At 39.0% G+C, this 18,904-nt stretch overlaps 1 protein-coding gene across 3 annotated transcripts; it reads right to left on the minus strand.

Moving 5' to 3' along the window:
• Positions 1 to 2,688: 2,688 nt before the first annotated feature.
• Positions 2,689 to 18,070, minus strand: slitrk5.L (SLIT and NTRK like family member 5 L homeolog). Of its 3 annotated transcripts, none has more exons than XR_005965494.1 (2): positions 16,694 to 18,070; positions 2,689 to 2,862 (listed from the first exon to the last, which is right to left on the minus strand). XR_005965494.1 is itself a non-coding variant. In XM_018247253.2 (2 exons), exon 2 carries the CDS (start codon positions 14,855 to 14,857, stop codon positions 12,209 to 12,211), a length of 2,649 nt encoding a protein of 882 aa, XP_018102742.1. In that variant the 5' UTR covers positions 14,858 to 14,865; positions 16,694 to 17,645; the 3' UTR covers positions 10,614 to 12,208. The 3 variants fall into 3 exon arrangements, 2 of the variants coding, with proteins under 2 accessions (XP_018102742.1, XP_041438366.1); XM_018247253.2 differs by lacking the exon at positions 2,689 to 2,862 and adding an exon at positions 10,614 to 14,865 and having other exon boundaries at positions 16,694 to 17,645; XM_041582432.1 differs by lacking the exons at positions 2,689 to 2,862; positions 16,694 to 18,070 and adding exons at positions 10,614 to 14,865; positions 16,276 to 16,623.
• Between the last annotated feature and the right edge of the window lie 834 nt (positions 18,071 to 18,904).

Consider the following 18,904-nt stretch of genomic DNA (forward strand, 5'->3'; position numbering starts at 1 on the left):
TATAAATTACAAGATATTCATGGCTTTTGTGTATTATATATATACAACATCATATAATACCACACTCACAGGTCTTTGGTCTCAACAGACTCCTGCACCCAGGCATACAACCTTGTTTAATGGAGTGCACATTTTTGGCTGTTATATATAGAAAAAAGGAAAAATAGCTGCACTCACTTACTGGAGAAAAAGCCTGGGTGCACACTGCAGAAAAGTCATGTAAAATATCATGCAAAGCAAGGCACTCCCAGGACTTAAAATATGGTGAAAAAGAGATAACGTTTATTTATTATTGTAATGCGTCGGTCTTCCTTGAGACCTTTGTCACCTTGAAAATTTATCACCATATTTTAAGTCCTGTGAGGATAGATAGATAGATAGATAGATAGATAGATGGATGGATGGATGGATGGATGGATGGATGGATGGATGGATGGATAGATAGATAGATAGATAGATAGATAGATAGATAGATAGATAGATAGATAGATAGATAGATAGATAGATAGATGGATGGATGGATGGATGGATGGATGGATGGATGGATGGATGGATGGATGGATGGATGGATGGATGGATGGATGGATAGATAGATATACAGGTATGGGACCTGTTATCCAGAATGCTCGGGACCTGGGGTTTTCCGGATAACAGAGCTTTCCGTAATTTGGGTCTTCATGCCTTATGTCTACTAGAAATTCATGTAAACATTAAATAAAGCCAATAGGCTGGTTTTGCTTCCAATAAGGAGTAATTATATCTTAGTTGGGATCAAGTACAAGCTACTGTTTTATTATTACAGAGGGGGTCCTCCCTTACAGATAAGGGATCCTATACCTACAGTATATGTATAAATATATATATATATACACAAAGTATATATTTTTATTTTTGAAGAAAGTGTATATTATATCAAAATGAATACAAAATCCTATAATTTTTGGATTACTGGCCCTTTAAAACACACAGCATAACTATTTAAAGGTAACAATAGAAGTAGCATGATTGATGGTACAGCAGCATGTTTTCCGGATAATGGATCTTTCCGTAATTTGGGTCTTCACACCTTATGTCTACTAGAAAATTATGTAAACATTAAAAACAATAGGCTTGTTTTGCTTCCAATAAGGATTCATTTTATATATATATTTATATCTAAATACACTCAACCCATTATCAATATATTTAAGACACTGAGACATTTTGTGCATACAGCTACTAAAAAATGCCTTACCCTTTAAACAAAACAGGGATTGTTTGTCCATATATTGCAATATATTTAAGCTGGCCAACTACGTCAAAGTCATCCCATATCTGGCCAGTCCTACACTCAAATTGCATCTGATTCATTAAGAATTATATTGCTTCATTATACATTTTACAAAGGGACTAAGTTTTACCTGCAACTTACTAGCTGCTTTTAAAGTAAAACTCCCAAACTTGGCTGCCCTTTTATTAGACACCAGTGGGATCACCTGACTATAGCTGGGAAGGGTGGGAGCTACAACATGGAGCTGGTCACTGCTCCTGTATAACTATAACAAACAAGGGAAAGTTGTGCTCACCACTAATTTTTAAAACCATTAGGCGGGGGTGCACAACTTTCCCTATATATAGTCCAGTGAGTATCCGCACTCCAAGGCCAAGATGTATAAACGGGGTGCTCGGTTAAATTATATATTTATATACCCTATGTAGTTGGTACATGGGGCAAATTTCAACTGTTTTTGATTTATAAAAAATACCAAATAACACAACTCCCATTGAGTCAACTTGCAAAAAAAAGCCACCAATTAACACTCCAACCCCTAAGGAATTGAAACCCTCTTGTTTTTCACTTTCTTTTTTTCTGTGTATGGCTCTGTACGGGTACATAATACGAGAAAGAGAATCTGTATTAAAACATTATTTCATTTTGTGAAAAACACCCCTAAAGTTTCACCACCAACATACTATCCAACTTTTCATAATAATGCTTCAAATCACCAAACACCTCAAAACACAATGCAAAAATAGACATGGCGAGGCCAGTTTATCAAGTTTTAAGATTACATTTTTAAATGCTATCATGGAATAAAAACCATGACTAAACTTAAGTGACTTTTTCTTAAGTGACCCCAAACAAAAATCATCAGTTTTGCATTCAACATAAAAGGGGTGGCAATGGCATATGGATGGCCCATGGATATCTATATGCTTGCCCCATACCAGTGCACCTGAATGTATCTGCAATGACAAGTGCCATTAGTAGTGATGGGCGAATTTGCGAAATGGCGCCGTCGAATTTTTTTCAGGCGAATTTTCTCGGGCGTTTCGCAAATTTATTCGCTGGCGGCGAATCGCGCAAATTCGCCCATCACTAGCCATTAGGTGAATGGTATGTTGGGATCCCTGTACTGTAAATATAAGTGCAGGATCACTGATTTACAAGGTTCAATTAGCACAGGCACAAATTTGCATCCCTTACCACACAAATACTTTCAGTATTAATTGCCTGTAGACTTACAAGAATTGATGCAAAATTTCGTTATACCATGTTATATGCCAAAGCTCTCAGTTTGTGATTCTACATGTAGAATCGGCATAACAAAGGCTGAAATGCTGTAATACAGATTGGTATAATCAATTTAATTTTAATAGAATTATTTCATTTCTTAAAATATAATTTTACATTGAAATCTCAAAAGTTTGTAGATTAAATAAAGTACATATCACTGAACGAAATATCTGAATGTAAATAAAATAACATCTTTCGTACATTACAAAGCGGCCCTCGTCATGTCCTGTTTCTTCAGTTCTTTTGTATCAACAATATCTTTAAAATGTTTGGTCTCAACATAATATGTGTACACTTCATGGTTCCTGTAAAATAAACAAATGTCTCTTATTTTCATCAAGAGATTGACATCATTTTGTTTGAATTCAGATTTACTGTGTTTTTGTGTTTCTATGATCCTGTGTCCCCATAATGTAAAGAGAAATTCTACCTCCATGATCATTGTACTCGCTGGTATGTTTAATAACTGCCAGATCCCTTTCTGACCAGAGTAACAAGCAAATATATTGTATAATAATATATAGGAAAGAAAAGGACTTTTCAATTTCCAATGCATTTCCATTAGAGAGTTTGTATCTTGACAGAGACTCTGGAAATTAAAATGTAGAAACAAAAATTCATGTTTAAGAATATAATTGTCTAGATTAAAATGAAATATGCAATTACTATGAATTTCTTGTTTTAAAAGATTAACTATAATGCCAAAATATGATTTATTATGTCCATTGTTGGATGTAATGTATTATACCCTTGGGCATATAAGATACTGTAAATACAGGTATGGGACCTGTTATCCAGAATGCTCGGGACATGGGGTTTTCCAGATAACGGATCATTCCGTAATTTGGGTCTTCATGCCTTAAGTCTACTAGAAATTAATTTAAACATTAAATAAACCCAATAGGCTGGTGTTGCTTCCAATAAGGATCAATTATATCTTAGTTGGGATCAAGTACAAGCTACTGTTTTATTATTAAAGAGAAAAAGGAAATCAGTTTTAAAAAGTTGGATTATTTGGATAAAATGGAGTCTATGGGAGACAGCCATTCTGTAATTCGGAGCTTTCTGGATATTGGGTTTCTGGATAAGGGATCCTATTATTGTATAATGATTCAACACATTACCTACAGATGGGTAAATTTTGCTGTCTCTTTAGACATTTTAGAATACCTTATCATAGAATATATATATATATATATATATATATATATATATATATATATATATATATATATATATGCATATACAAGTATGGGACCTGTTATCCAGAATGCTCGGGACCTGGGGTTTTCCGGATAATGGATCTAATTTGGGTCTTCACACCTTATGTCTACTAGAAAATCATGTAAACATTAAAAAAAAACAATAGGCTGCTTTTGCTTCCAATAAGCATAAATTATGTGTTAGGGAAATCATTTTTAAAAAAATTAATTATTTCATTATAATGGAGTCTATGGGATTGGACCTTTCTGTAATTCAGAAACTTCTGGATAATGGCTTTCCAGATACACATACCTGTATATTTATATGTACATGGATTTTGGTTATAGATAAGGGGCACAGTGGAGAACTATGATTTAAGGCTACTAAAAAGAAACATTAAACCATTGACAAGAACAGAATTATTTTGCACCAATGTGGTTTATTTAACATCAATTATAAAGTATTTTATTATTAGAAAGAAAAAGCAAATGCATAAAAAAAAGATAAATGAATTGTTTAAAGAGGGCACTATATGAATCTGCACTGCCATATTTCAGAGCTTTCTTAATAACAGGTTTCCAAATAATAGATCCCATACTTGTATTAACTAAGGAACATTTAAAAGCCTAAATGAAAAACTGCAGTGCATTATGGGTTGCTTCTTTTTTTTTGTTTTTGTTTAGACAGACTGCATCTGGGGATTGTATAATTTTGAGAGATGTTATGGCAGCTAGAAGCCTTTTCCGACTGTCACTGCTGCCTTCATGCGAGTAAAGCTATCACAGCATTAAGGGTTTTGTTGACACATGGGTTAACCTGTAAGGAAAATAGTTGTCCCCTGTGAGTGAATACCTGTGATTTGTACAACCCTTGATCAAAATTTTCTGAATAACCTTGTAGTTAATGATGGGAATCACAGTCTTGCACATACCAGTGTTGAAAAAGTTAAAAGGCCACTAACACCAATAAATTGAAAAAGCTTTTTTTTTTTTACATTTTAAAGGGGAACTTTCATGAAAATGAAAGCAATATAAGCTTTATCACACTGAAATAAGAACCTTTCTAAATACAATCAATTCAAAAATCTTCACGATCTCTCTCAGCATCTGTTTCTCTACATTCTCTTTTCATGCAGGAGTTGGGTGTCAGATATTCATTGACAGTTAGATCCAATATATCTTATTGGGGGGCTTCCTTTCCTAGCAGATTTATGATAGCTCGCTCTGATTCAAGTACAAACTGCCGTTTGCACAAATTCTGCATGTAGAGAGACATGAATTCTGGTGATTTTAATAAAGTGAATGCCTCTAATACATCTTCTAGGCAAAAGAAGCCCCCACTATGTCAATGGATATCTGACACCCAACTGCTGCAAAAACAGAGAATGAAGAGAAACAGATGCAGAGAGTAGGGATGTAGCGAACTGTTCGCCGGCGAACTAGTTCGCGCGAACTTCGACTGTTCGCGTCCGCCGCAAGTTCGCGAACGTCGCGCGACGTTCGCCAATAGGCGTTCGCGTCAAAATCGTTCGACCATTCGACCATTCGATCGCTAAAATCGAACGATTTTCGTTCGATTCGAACGAAAATCGTTCGATCGAACGATTAAAATCCTTCGATCGTTCGAATCGAACGATTTTCGGATGTTCGAAGTTCGCGAACAGTTCGCGAACTGTTCGCATTTTTTGCCGGTGTTCGCGAACGGCGTTCGCGAACACATACTCGGCGGTTCGCTACATCCCTAGCAGAGAGAGTTATAGTGAAGATAAACTTGATTACTTGGTAAATAAAGAAAGATAAACTGTCCTGTGAGTGCAGTTTCCACTCGATGATCTGTAGATATTATATATAAAATATATATACATACATATACAGGTATGGGACCTGTTATCCAGAATGCTAGGACCTGGGGTTTTCCGGATAATGGATCTTTCCGTAATTTGGGTCTTCATGCCTTATGTCTACTAGAAATTAATTTAAACTAAAGCCAATAGGCTGGTTTTGCTTCCAATAAGGATTAATTATATCTTAATTAGGATCAAATACAAGCTACTGTTTTATCATTACAAAGGGGATCCTCCCTTTTATATATATATATATACACACAGTATATATTTTATTTTTGAAGAAAGCGTATATTATATCAAAATGAATAAAAATCCTATAATTTTTGGGTTACTGGCCCTTTAAAACACACAGCATAACTATTTAAAGGTAACAATAGAAGTAGCATGATTACAGTATGGTACAGCATCATGTTTGCACAGAAGAAAAAGGTTTTCCCAAACAGTAACTTTTGCTTTTGTTAATCGATAACCTCCCACTATTATATTTTATAATGATATAGAAGTCACCTCAGAGTACATGATTATAAATGGTGCTTACAGGTGTAATATATTTTAAGCCGCGGTTAAAGATTTCACTTGAGTTGCATGGCTCATTAAAATGTCTTTATTATAAAAATAAAAGTGCTCCATATATAACAATTTTAGAAGTCCCTTCGACATTCCATGACCTGTATAAAAGCATCCTTGTGTTTGTATATGGTTAGAGAACTTCAAAGTGACTTCTAAGAACTTTACATTTTAAAATATTGTTGCATTATATCCTCTATAAATAGCAGGTGGGTACATTATTCATTATGTATAGGAGAATTAGGGTGTGCTAATATAATGGACAAATCAACCTGGGGTGGTTCAGCTCTGCACAACAAACTGGAAAAGCAGCATCATGCATTTTTAAATTGAATAACCATTCAAAAACAAGATCAACATATCAATCTTATACTTGGACCTTCCTGAAAGCAGAGAAAACACAAACCTCCAATATTTAAACTTTGACCTCTGGATTACATGAGCTATGGAAACTTTCACCTCTGGAACATCATCAGTAATTAAACCCCTACATCCAACATGGCATCTTTGCAGGTAACTCTGTGACTTTAGAATCCCTACTGAAGCCTGTATAATTTCTAACACTAATCTCTGAACAGACTTAGCATATTAGTAGTTGGGTTCAAAAAGGCGCACGGTTAATTATTTTACTAAAATAATTTCAGAGTAGCTTCTAATTACAACAGCATATGCAAACATTCCATTATAATATGTGATAAATTAACATAATGAATATTTTATATTCAGCCCCTCTGGATGTGTGTGCTATATGTCATGATTGATGTTGTGCTCGTTTTAGATATATATCTAGTTCATGCAAAAAAAGAGTCAACAAAATGCAAAAAAAAAAGTATCTCATATTTCCTATAGCTTTAACACAGCTTGTTGTATAGGGCATTGCTATGACATATAGCAAGTCATTTGGGTCTTTGTTATTATTATGCTCACTTCAGCTGGACAGAGGTGTAGTGATGTCATGCTATGGTTTTTTAGTGGATCCATTAGCACAGGTATGGGACCTGTTATCCAGAATGCTCTGGACCTAGGTTTCTCCAGATAAGGGATCTTTATGTAATTTGGATCTTCATACCTTAAAGGCAGAGACACGCTTCTATTTCGGGAGATTAGCGACAAAACACTTCTTCTTCGGGTGGCTAATCTCGCCGAATTGCCTAGAATGTAAATCGCTGGCGGAAGGCACTCGGAATGGTTCATTTTCCGAAGTCGCCCATAATTGCCTCACGAGGAAACTTTGGGCGACTTCGGAAAGCCAAATTGACCAGAGTGCCATCCCACCGGCGATTTACATTCTAGCCGGCGGGAAGGCAGTTCGTGGAGATTTGTCGCCCGAAGAATAAGCGATTTGTCGATGGGCGACTAATCTCCCGAAATAGCAGCGTGTGTCTCTGCCCTAAGTCTACTAGAAAATCATGTAAACATTAATTAAACCCAATAGAACGGTTTTGCTTCCAATGATTAATTATATCTTAGTTGCGATCAAATACAAGGTACTGTTTCATTATGCAGAGAAAAAGAGAAAATCATTTTTAAAAATCTGGATTATTTCAATAAAATGGAGTCTACGGGAGACGATGCTGAGCTTTCTGGATAACAAGTTTCCGATAACGGATCCCATACTACCACTGAGGAATGTTTGGATCCATTTGAGTGTATGTTTTCTAGTTTGAGCATGAAGATTCAACCACAGAACCAAACAAACATACTTAACATGTTTTTAAAATAAAAGTGCTGTTTTTTTAGGAAACTCCATGACTTTATGCAATATATATACTGTATTTTGTGTGTGTGTATATATATATGTGTGTATATATATATATATATATATATATATATATATATATATATATATATATATATATATATATATATATATATATATATATAATTCTAACAGCTTTGATTCATGAAATGTGAATGGATTAGTAACTTGACTCACTTGACATCATGAAATGAAGTTGCCGCTACAATAAAACTTTTGTCAGTTGGGATACATTTTGTCCACATAGCAAACAAAGATACATTTTGTTTACAATGACTACCATTTGTATTACCATGAACATGTCATGATGGCCATATATATTATGAACTGAAGGGACAGGGAGTTATCATGCAGTACCATTACTTAATAAGGAGGCTGCACAGTGCTCTATTGCTTAAAATAAATATAAATTAATGGTAATGTTAATAATTAATAAAATAATGTCTGAATATTGATTAGTTCTCCCCATCTGACATAATGTTTTATCATCATACTTAACAATAAGGTGCATAACTGTTGGTATTCAACTAGGAGTATTGCAACACACTTTAGGAATTCAATATACTGTATTAGGTTAAGTGGTTCCTTTAAAACAAACCATTTGTCTTTTCTGTATGCTATCTGACCCATCAAGAAAAATATTATGCTCAAGATGCAGAACATGGAAATAATTCATCAGTAAAAAATAAAGTTCAAAAAAATGATAAACAACTTTAACCTATTCGCCATCATTTGAAATGAATTACTATACAAATAGTATAATTTAAAGGGAAGTTAATCGAAACATTGCGTAACCCTGCTCTGCTGTTCTTTTGAAAGACAGGAATACAAAGAACAATAACGTTCATAAACTGATCCTTGTGGAAGAATGTAGAAAAAACTGCATTTATTTTGTAAGACATTGCATATGAGAATTATATCTCGGGCTGCAAAATATAAAACCTTTGCGGAAGAATCTACAAATTCATTTGTTAGACACTATGAAAGTTCTTAGAAATAAATATTACTGGAAATCTGTGGCTTGTTACTGGCAGTGGGAAGTACTGGTGGTGGCCAGGAAAGTAGGGATGTTTAGTTTAGTCATAAATCAGTCCTCTTGAGTCATGCCATGTAAAGATTTGTTGCTAGATTTTTTCAATAAGGAAATACTATCATCAGAATTTCAAAAATAAAGTTCATTAGTATCTAAAAGATAAAGTAAAACATTTAAATATAATAATGAAAAAAGATTAACTTTTAGTATGATGCAGACAGTGATATTCTAAGACGACTTGCAGGTCATTGATTCATTTTGCTTTGTGTTCAGCAGCTCTCCAGTTTAGAATATCAGCAGCTATCTGGTTGCTAGGGTCCATTTTACCCTAGCAACTAGGCAGTTGTGTGAATCTTAGACTGAAAGATGACTAGAAGAGGGCCTGAATACAAAATAGTCACACGTGAAACTGTAATAAAGGGGTAGTTACCCTTAAAATTAACTTTTAGTATGATTCAGACTTATTTTGCTTTGTGTTCAGCAGCTCTTCAATTTAGAATTTCATCAGCTATCTGGTTGCTAGGGTACAATTTTTCCTAGCAACCAGGCAGTTGTATGAATGAGAGGCTAAAAGTTGAATATAAGAAGGCCTGAATAGAAAGTAATAAAAGTAAAGTAATATATGGTAACAATAGCAATACAGTTGCAGCCTCACAGAGCAGCAGATTTTGGCTTCCGGGGTCAGTTACCTCCATTTGAAAACTGCAAAAAGGCAAATAAACCCTATAAAAAATTTAAAAAAAGACCAATTGCAAAGTTGATAACAATAGGACATTTGTAACATACTAAAAGTTAAATTAAATATTAACTACCTCTTTAATATTTTCATAATAGCTTCCAAAATAATTGATTTGGCACCTCTGTTGCCAAGCTGAAAATCTGTATTTACAGATGACACAATAATTTAGCCCAAGCATGTGCCCATTAGTCAGTCCAGAACAGTGTTGGATCTCAACTCCACTGATCTGCTCAGGATCAATCAGTAGACCAATTACTCCTTTTGGATGAACTGCTCTCTGATTTGTTTGACAAACTGCAGTTGGGTATCCAATAACAAAGTGCCAACATTTCTGATGTGAATATCTCCACTTCCGCAAGAAGGAAAAAAACAGCAGTCATAGTTTATTACTGGGATTCCAGATATAAAATGAAACTCAAAAACACAATCTCAGAAGATAAATGGCAAACCCAGTAATGCTCTATGTAAATACTTTGGGGTTTCACTTTTCACATTTAAATCATTGTAGTTCCTCAACAGTGGCCAATGGAATGCGAACGATAAGAAGAGTTAGTTGATGCAGAACACATGAAATTGAAATATGCTTAACAAATACCACGGGATGAAACCCAATCTCTTATTTAACATTAAAGGTCCTATTTCTATCTGAACCTGTAATAAAAAAAATGATTAATAAAATTGAATTCTGTTGTGGCAGTATCCCTCAAAGGGTTCTCCAGCCTGTGGCCTTTGGAGGAGGCCAAAATTCTAAATACGAAAGATCACAGATCATCATATCTGGAAATATAAAATGCTACTTGTGTGCATGAGAGCGTGAATTGGTACAATTGTTGGTGGCAGTGTTTCTATGGGGGTGAAATACTTACCCTGTTACAAATATTTAATGCAAAACAAAAACAAAGATAAAAATTAAGAAAGACATGAACTTTTAATATACGTAACAAAATGATATTCATTTGTTCCCCCCTGGACAAGGAAAGAAGGTCTCAAATAAACAAAGGTGGCTTTAAAGGATTTGGAAACGCAAACAAAAATACAGATATAGCCGCAGTTATCACATATTCCAACTGGTAGTGATAGTGTGATTAGTTTGTGTAGAATCAAAACTTCCATTTCCCCAACAATGAATTGGAAAATTCTATTTTTAGGCTATTGATCCTGAGGTGTTATTTGGATTAGATGGCTCAAGATTCTGAAATTCTGGATACACCAAAAGAAGCTGAACCATTTGGAATAACAGAAAACTGTGACTTCATCTCATATGTATAATGCATGAGCTATGGAAATTATCTTTAGCCTTTTTCTCCTGACTGAATCATTGGAAATGAATTGCAGTGCTGCAGATTATAATGAGTGATGCATACCAAATGGCTACGTGTATTCATAGATTAATATACATGTTGGATACATGTATCATTGCACTTTTTCCCTCTCTCTCAAAAATAATATGTCAATATTAGAAAAATCTCTTCTCCTCTGAGTGTGTACATTCCTTACTTCATTCAGGTGACAGGACATACACACCGATCTGTACAGTGCAATTGAAATTGGCTACAACAGTAGTCGAATAATTACATTTGGTTTACTAATGAAATGAAACATTTCCCCTCCTAATATCAAGAATTGTTTATATATTCCTCACTATTTTGTCCTACGAATTGCCCAGTAATGAGTATTAACGTTCTTCATTACTGTCTTGTTTGGCTAACATGGCAAAATAATTGTGGCCAACTGATTGCCCCAAAGTGTGTCTAATACAATGGCCATGTCTACTCCCACCCCCACAGTACATAATGCTCATGTTAGCTCTCAGTCCTCCTGTTCATGTAGTGCAACACGTCTGAGCAAATCAAAGACTGAAATAGTGAAGGGGGAAAAAAAAACAACAAAGAAAATAAATGCTTATGTGCATACAGTATAAAAATAGGTGCTACATTAAAATATTTGATATTTTAACAATAAGTTATTTTTGACTACCCAAGTTATGGATTCTATGTCTTTGCACTTTAGAGTTGGTTTACACCTTCTATGGTGATGCATAAAGATCTTAGTAGTGTACATAATTTAGCATTTACTTCAAAAGTCCAGAAAGCATACAAATACATCCTGTAAAAATGGATTTTTTATATTAAACTCAGGGGAGGGGGGTGCTAAAACACCAATAAAGTCGGTTAGACCCACCCTTGAGTGAAGGGTAACATAGCATAAGATGGTGTTTTCCTTATAGATACCTCCTAGCACCAGGAGAGATTTTTCACTTCAGTGATTCTCAGGCTGCACAAAGTGGACTCAGGGGGCCACGCAAACAGTAAATGTTGTGCCCAGTTTATATAATATAAGCTGTCCTACAAAAAGGGGAAAAAAAAAGAAGAAAAAATTGCACACCCTTTCAGTGGAATTTGCTGCAGCTGAAAATCTTGTGCCAAGGCACTTCATCCGAAGGTTGAAGCAACAAAATCGTCATATAGTCCTTTTTGTATTCATTTTTGTGATGGTTGGAGAGTCTAGAACTGGCTGAAAGTGGTCTGTTTCTCCAGCACTTCGAGGTAGTCCGGCTCCACGTTGAGTTTTGCTTTTAATTCCAGGTACTCGTTCCTGTTGGGCTCCACATAGACAGTACTAGGCGTGCTGTACAGCATCGCTTCCCTTAATCGGTCCGGATGTAAGAACTGCCGCTTAGGGGCGTAAGTGAAAGTATTGGGGTTGGTATATTTATAATCAATGTTTGGTCCGGGCGATGGGCCTTTGTCCGGTTCTAAAATTCCTCGGTAGACGCGCTCGGTGTCTTGCACAGGGGACAGCTCCACCCTGGATTCTATGGTGCTGACGCTGTAGCTCGTAGCCCTGTGACTACTGCCCCTCTCCTCCTCCAGCTGATCCCGGTAGGTGACTTTAAGTTCGTGAAGATCTTTATAATCGTCCACAGAGTTGCCCTCTCTAGATCTATAGATGGGGTTTTTGCACATGTGACCCAAAGGGTGGGGGATATATTCGTACACATGGCCAGCCGGCGTCTTGACTTTGGGCAGCGGCCGGTTGCTGTACACGCTGTATTGCATGTTGTATGAGCTCACGTCGGAATTATTAGTGCTGGCTGGTTCGTTCTGGTTCTTTTTTCTCCTTTTCATAACAAGGACAAACAAGCCGGCAGCCACAAACACAGACATGATGAAAACCAGGAGCAGGCTGAGTATGAGCACAGACAAGGGCACCGAGCTGCTGGATGTGTTATTGAATTTAAATGGATAAACGAGGGTGGTGCTACTCTCAGAGGGGAGCACTGGGGAAGGGGTAGCTGATGTGGTGTCGTCCATAGTTGAATCATCTGGGCACAGCAGTTCGGCCTTAATAGATCTCATCTCTATAAGGGCGAAATTTGGGGGCGACTTGCAAATGACATCATCCACCAAAACCCCCACACTGAGCTGTTCCAGCCATAGTTTCATCCCCAGCACGTTGCACGTGCAATCCCATGGGTTTTCATGGAGGTCTATCTGCACCAAAGACTTGAGCTGGTCCAGCCCCCCACTCACCATCAGATGGGAAAAGAGGTTGCTTCTCAGGTTCAGCCTGGAAAGGTTCAACCCAGAGAAAATGTTCCCTGGCAAATGTTTCAAAAGATTGTTATTTAGAAACAAAAGGTGAAGGTTCGGGACAAAATGAAATGTTCCAGGTTCGATTTCCTTAATTGAGTTATACTGGAGAAACAGGTACTGGAGGCTCTGGAGGCCATAAAACAAGTCTGGTGTCAGCTTTTCAATAGAATTGCCATTTAGGTACAGTCTGCGTAAATTAGTCAAATCCCCAAAGGCTCGATCCTGGATAACTGATATTCGATTATTTCCCAGATGAAGAAGGTCTAATCCGGTGGAATCGATGAAATCCGTCCTGCGAACCAGAGCGATGTTGTTGCCGGTGAGATACATCTTTTTAGGGTTGTAAGGTTTGGGCTGCAACTCGGATATGCTCTTGATCTTCCTCTCCTGACAGTTGACGTTGAGCCCCAGGTTGGATATTTGCAGGTTACAAGTGCAGTTTGTAGGACATTCCAAAGGCACAGGGGATTTGGTCTGATAAGCGATGCTTATACTGTATCCAGAATCTATAGGGGGTCGGTGGGATGTGGCCCGCACTTTGGATCGGTTGGGTTGCCGTGTGCTTTTGGGTTTAGTGAGGTTTTTGTAAACAGAGGAAGAGATAGTGGCCCCCGAATTCACCGAGGCAGGGGTAGTGTGGAAGTACTCGCTGGTGCTCCTTGGAATCGGGGGGCGCATTTCATAGGTGGAGATGAGTTTCCTTGGGCACAACTCCTGTTTGGAGATTTCATCCAGATCTCTCCCATACAATCTGAAGGGAGTTTCACAAACGACGTCACCTACTAAAGCAGAATAGGAGATACTATAGAGCCAATCCTTGAGGGCAATTAATTCGCACGAACAATTCCACGGGTTCTCCTCCAGCTGCAGCTCCACCACCTTATCCATGTGCTCCAGGAGCCCCACATAGGGCAGCACCTTCAGCCTGTTTCCTCTTAGGTCTAAGTGAGTTAAGGGAACAAAACGAAAAATATTGTTAGGCAAGGTGGATAACAGATTATCGTTCAATATTAAGACCTGCAGAGAATGCAGCCTGCTGAAGGTATTGGGCTCTATGGCGATAATAAAATTATAATCAACTTGCAGATACTCCAGATTCTGTAGGCCAGTGAAAGTGTCATTTTTAAGAAGCTCCAACTTGTTGTTGTTCAGGTGCAGCCTCCTCAGACCCTGGAGTCCATTGAACGCCCCGATTTCTATCTCCTGAATGTCGTTGTTGCCCAGATGCAGAATAGAAGCCCCCGTGTAATTGACAAACTCGTTCAGGTAAAGTCTGTTTAAGAGATTCCCATAGAGCAGGAGATGATAGACGGCGAAACGTGGGGGGCTGATCTCAGAAAGGCTAATGATGCCTCGGTTTTCGCAGTTGACAGTCAATATGCCGTCTCTCTCCTCACAAGGACACGAATGGTCGCAGACTTCGCCATAGTATTCGATTGTTTCTGCCCACGAGAGAAGCAACGATGTTACAGCAAATGCAATCGTCTGTAGGATCCACATCTGCATTTTCTTACACAAGTCCTGGTCAAACGTGACTGGGGAGCAGCAGTGGTGCATCTTACCTCCTGTGGGGAAATAGAGAGCGGGTTAGAGGTTGGGGCAAACCATTGTGTGTATAGGTACATAGGGGTGTGTGTGTGTGTATAGGTACATAGGTGTATCAGTGTGTGTGTCATAGACTAGACACACATTAGCCCGCACTACCCACTCCTTTATATACATTTGTATATTCCATGGATTCCGTGTAAATGCCATTGGCAGATATGATGTAGATAAGCCATTGTGTGAGCAGGACTGGCAAAGCCTCGCGATTATGATTCCCATAACTCTATACATAAAATGGCTGTCACTTCTCTTTCTTGAGGTCTTTTGCCTTTTTTTTTTTTTTTACCTTTCCTGACTGCGAGTTATTTCAGCACCACAACCAGTGAACAGCGCCCGGATCTCTCTCTCTCTCCCCTTCCCGCTCCCAGACTGTGTTCCATTTAATCCACTCGGACTTGGCTGGAATCTATCAACGCATTTGTACCGCAATGCGTTGCACTTCCGCCATTCCGTTAGCTAAGGGGTTAAAGAGCCTGAAATTGGGCTAAATTCTGTGATGTGTGGATCCTTCAGCCCTGGATCCTGCAAGAAATACACCTGAGGGTCCAAGGAGACAGATTGAAGAAAACAAACGCCACCTCTATGTTGGATTGACAATGCCAGTCGGATTTGGAATCTAATGGCACTTTGGAGGGGCGCTGGCGACTTTGCTTTGGAAAAACACACTCCGTTCTGTTGCCCAAAGCAGAATAGCTTCTTATAGCAAACAGCTTGCACGCCATCATTGTGTATTGTCTAATAATAGCATGGCAATGCCAGTCTGGCCAGAACACCACTAAAATCTCAAGAAGACATACTCCTAATGGGCACCAATTGCTTTTGCGTTGATGTTAATGGCAAAACACAGTTATCTGCCTGAGTTTAGAAGAGAAACCTTTTAACGGACGCAATAATGCATCAGTTCTATTTCTGTTATTGCCAGTATCCACTGAGAGAGCAGCTTTAATGCTCCAGGAAAAGGTACAAAGGCTTCTTCGACTACTGCCCACCCACAATCATCCTGTAGTAGATTATAAAACCCCTCAGGCGATCACTATCGATATGTGACTGGCAATCTAGGCCTGATTACATTGGGATTTGTGCAATAAAATGCTCTAAAATCGCACTACAGCTCGCGATCCACAGAGACAGCTCGTCTGGGCTCATGCCTGAGGCTTGTGTCAGTGAAAAGCAGTCATTGTAGTCTGCAAACACACACACTGACAGGCTCAGACCCCCCATCCAGCACTGGCCACTCACATATGCCCACATGTTGGCACCCATATATAATATGTATCTGAGAACCCCTAAATTCTGCACTGGGCTGAGAAAGGTGAAAGTAAAAAAAAAAAAAAAAACAGACAGACCACAAGGAAACGTCTCATTTGTACCTTTCCAATTGCTGTCCAAATCCATTCATCCACATAGCCATCTGTGCCAGCAGTTTATGGGAAAAATCCATGGCTCTTATTGTCCGGTTAATCATTCATTCCCAATGTCAGACGTGTTGCATCCTTCATTTAATTACAATCACTTGCCAGCAATGCAAGGCAGAGACTATGGTCCCTTCTACACTATCACCCATCCTCTAGCTGCATTCCTAATAGGCAGCGCCCCCTCCCCTATTTAGCTGGGACCCCCGATTTTGCATTGAGTGAATGAGCCCTGGCTGTCTCTTTTCAGTACAACGACATTACGCTGCCCACATCATGCCAATGGAAGCAGGTACAAAATGAACACCATGCAGAATACTAATGGCATCTATCTGGATCAGCGACCCTCATTAGAAGGGCAAAGGGAAATACTCACTCAGACTGGAGTCTCCAGGGCCCAACCATCGCGGAAAGCCATAAAAAATGCATCTGGTGCGGGCGGATGGCAGAGGCGTCTCTCCCTGCACTTGGCTGCCAGATGCACCGCGCCCGGCACTTAGACACACAGCGCAACTGACACACGGACACAGTCCGCACTACTGACTTCCCGGAGCCTGGCATCCTCTGGCTTCGGGCATCCCATTGTGATAGTGAAGCGACAGAATCGCAGGGCGAGAGACGGCCAGCAGAACGGGAGAGAGAGAGCGGGAGAAGAGAAGGGGGATGGGGGAACAGAAGGGAGGAGTTTTGGAGTAGGTAGGGTGGATGTGGGATAACACTGAGCAGACTCAGCCTTTCTAGTTACCAAATTGACAAGCCGTTAGTTTCCTTTTTCCCTGTGTTTTTCCCTGTGTATTACAGATCAATCCTCACCACAACTGCTCGCGTGCATTCACACAGGCTGGCACCCATCACTAGGCACCCATGCACTGGCACCCATCAATAGGCACCCATCACTAGGCACCCATACACTGGCACCTATACACTGGCACCCATGACTAGGCACCCATACACTGGCACCCATACACTGGCAGTCATCACTAGGCACCCATCACTAGGCACCCATATACAGGCACCCATCACTAGGCACCCATACACTGGCACCCATACACTGGCACCCATCACTAGGCACCCATATACAGGCACCCATACACTGGCACCCATACACTGGCACCTATACACTGGCACCCATACACTGGCACCCATCACTAGGCACCCATACACTGGCACCCATCACTAGGCATCCACATACAGGCACCCATCACTAGGCATCCATATACAGGCACCCATACACTGGCACCACATCAACACACACAGACAAGCAGACACATAACGCTCCAGCAGAGCTGCGACATTCAGTTAACATGTACTTGTTATGTACGAATCATTGCTATTCTGTGTGTGCGATTCTGCAATCTGTCTCATACCGTGTACCTTGTGTTCCCTTTCCACTAAAATGACTGTAGGTGAAGATGACATTCTGTTTTTTTGGCATTCAGATATGAAATTTGATGCACTGGGGAAAAGCAGTGCGGCTCCTTTATGTATGTATCTTGTGTATGTATTATAAAGCCACACAATACAGCAAATACACTACTGTCTGTATCTACTTTTATAGAACCTGCCAAACACTTCGCCTATAGCCTCCCCCCCATAGGGTGTTTGTTGTCATTGTTCCCTGTTTCCTTTCATCGTTACTGTTCTGTCAGATCTGGTCCACTCTAGTCGTGACCTCCCTGTCGTACGCGACAGTCTACTATGAAAATAATAACAGTTTGCTGCTTTTTCGTTCTGCTTCCAGTTACTGCATTTCAGTAAAGGGCACAATCACTCGGAGCTGAGGCATTTCTTCCTAATGAATCGCTGTCATTCTTATTCTAGGCTGACTTCACAGCGACAAGAGGCTTGGGGGAAACCGACAGGTGGCGGTAGAAGGCGACAAACTATCATCTATTTTTTTCTGAAGGAATGTAGGAATGAGAGATGAAGCCATTGCTGGCAAAAGAATATTTGTTCCAACCTGTATCTGTGTAAAGCCATCATTCAGTTGCACTGTGTAGTCACTCTAGGGAGGGCTTTACACCATGGAATAGCCTTCATTATTTCCTGAGAATAATAAAGACGTCCATAGAAGCCAATAATAATTTGCTGTTTAAATAGTTTCCAATAAACATACCTTGTTGTTGTGCAGTGATCTTATACAGCAGCTACATGGCCTAATAACTCCTGTGTACAACCAGCTAGTCCTAAAGAGATAACCGGTGAAGGGCAGACAGCTTTTCTCATTTTGTAAATTGTAGTTACTAGAAGCCACTTGTCATTTGTGATAGTCCAAACACCCTGCACAGAAAAAAATCTGAGCTTGCAAGGACAAGCTGCCTGCTGACAGTGGCTAATGAATGAAACTCAAAACAGTACACAGAGAACATATTTTTTCCCCTAGACTAATTAATATGATTGCAGTGCCACTTCCTTACAATGACACACATTTCACAAGGAGATTAATTTGCTGTTTTAAGTTTTAGTGATTTGTTTTTACTGCTTTTATGAACTAATGCGCTGCTTATTATTGTTACTTAATCCCAGTTATAATAATAATGTATGTCATTTTCTAATGTATGTCTACTGCCATATTTGGGGAAGTCTG

The sequence above is a fragment of the Xenopus laevis genome, chromosome 2L (genome assembly GCF_017654675.1).
Source record: "Xenopus laevis strain J_2021 chromosome 2L, Xenopus_laevis_v10.1, whole genome shotgun sequence".
Lineage (NCBI taxonomy): Eukaryota > Metazoa > Chordata > Amphibia > Anura > Pipidae > Xenopus > Xenopus laevis.

Bases quoted from the DNA above. Each gene is read 5' to 3' on its own strand.
- slitrk5.L (XM_041582432.1), bottom strand. From the start codon at position 16,300: ATGGATTTGGACAGCAATTGGAAAG. The intron at 14,866-16,275 runs GTACAAATGAGA...ATTTCCCCACAG, and splicing joins TTTGGACAGCAATTGGAAAG to GAGGTAAGATGCACCACTGC.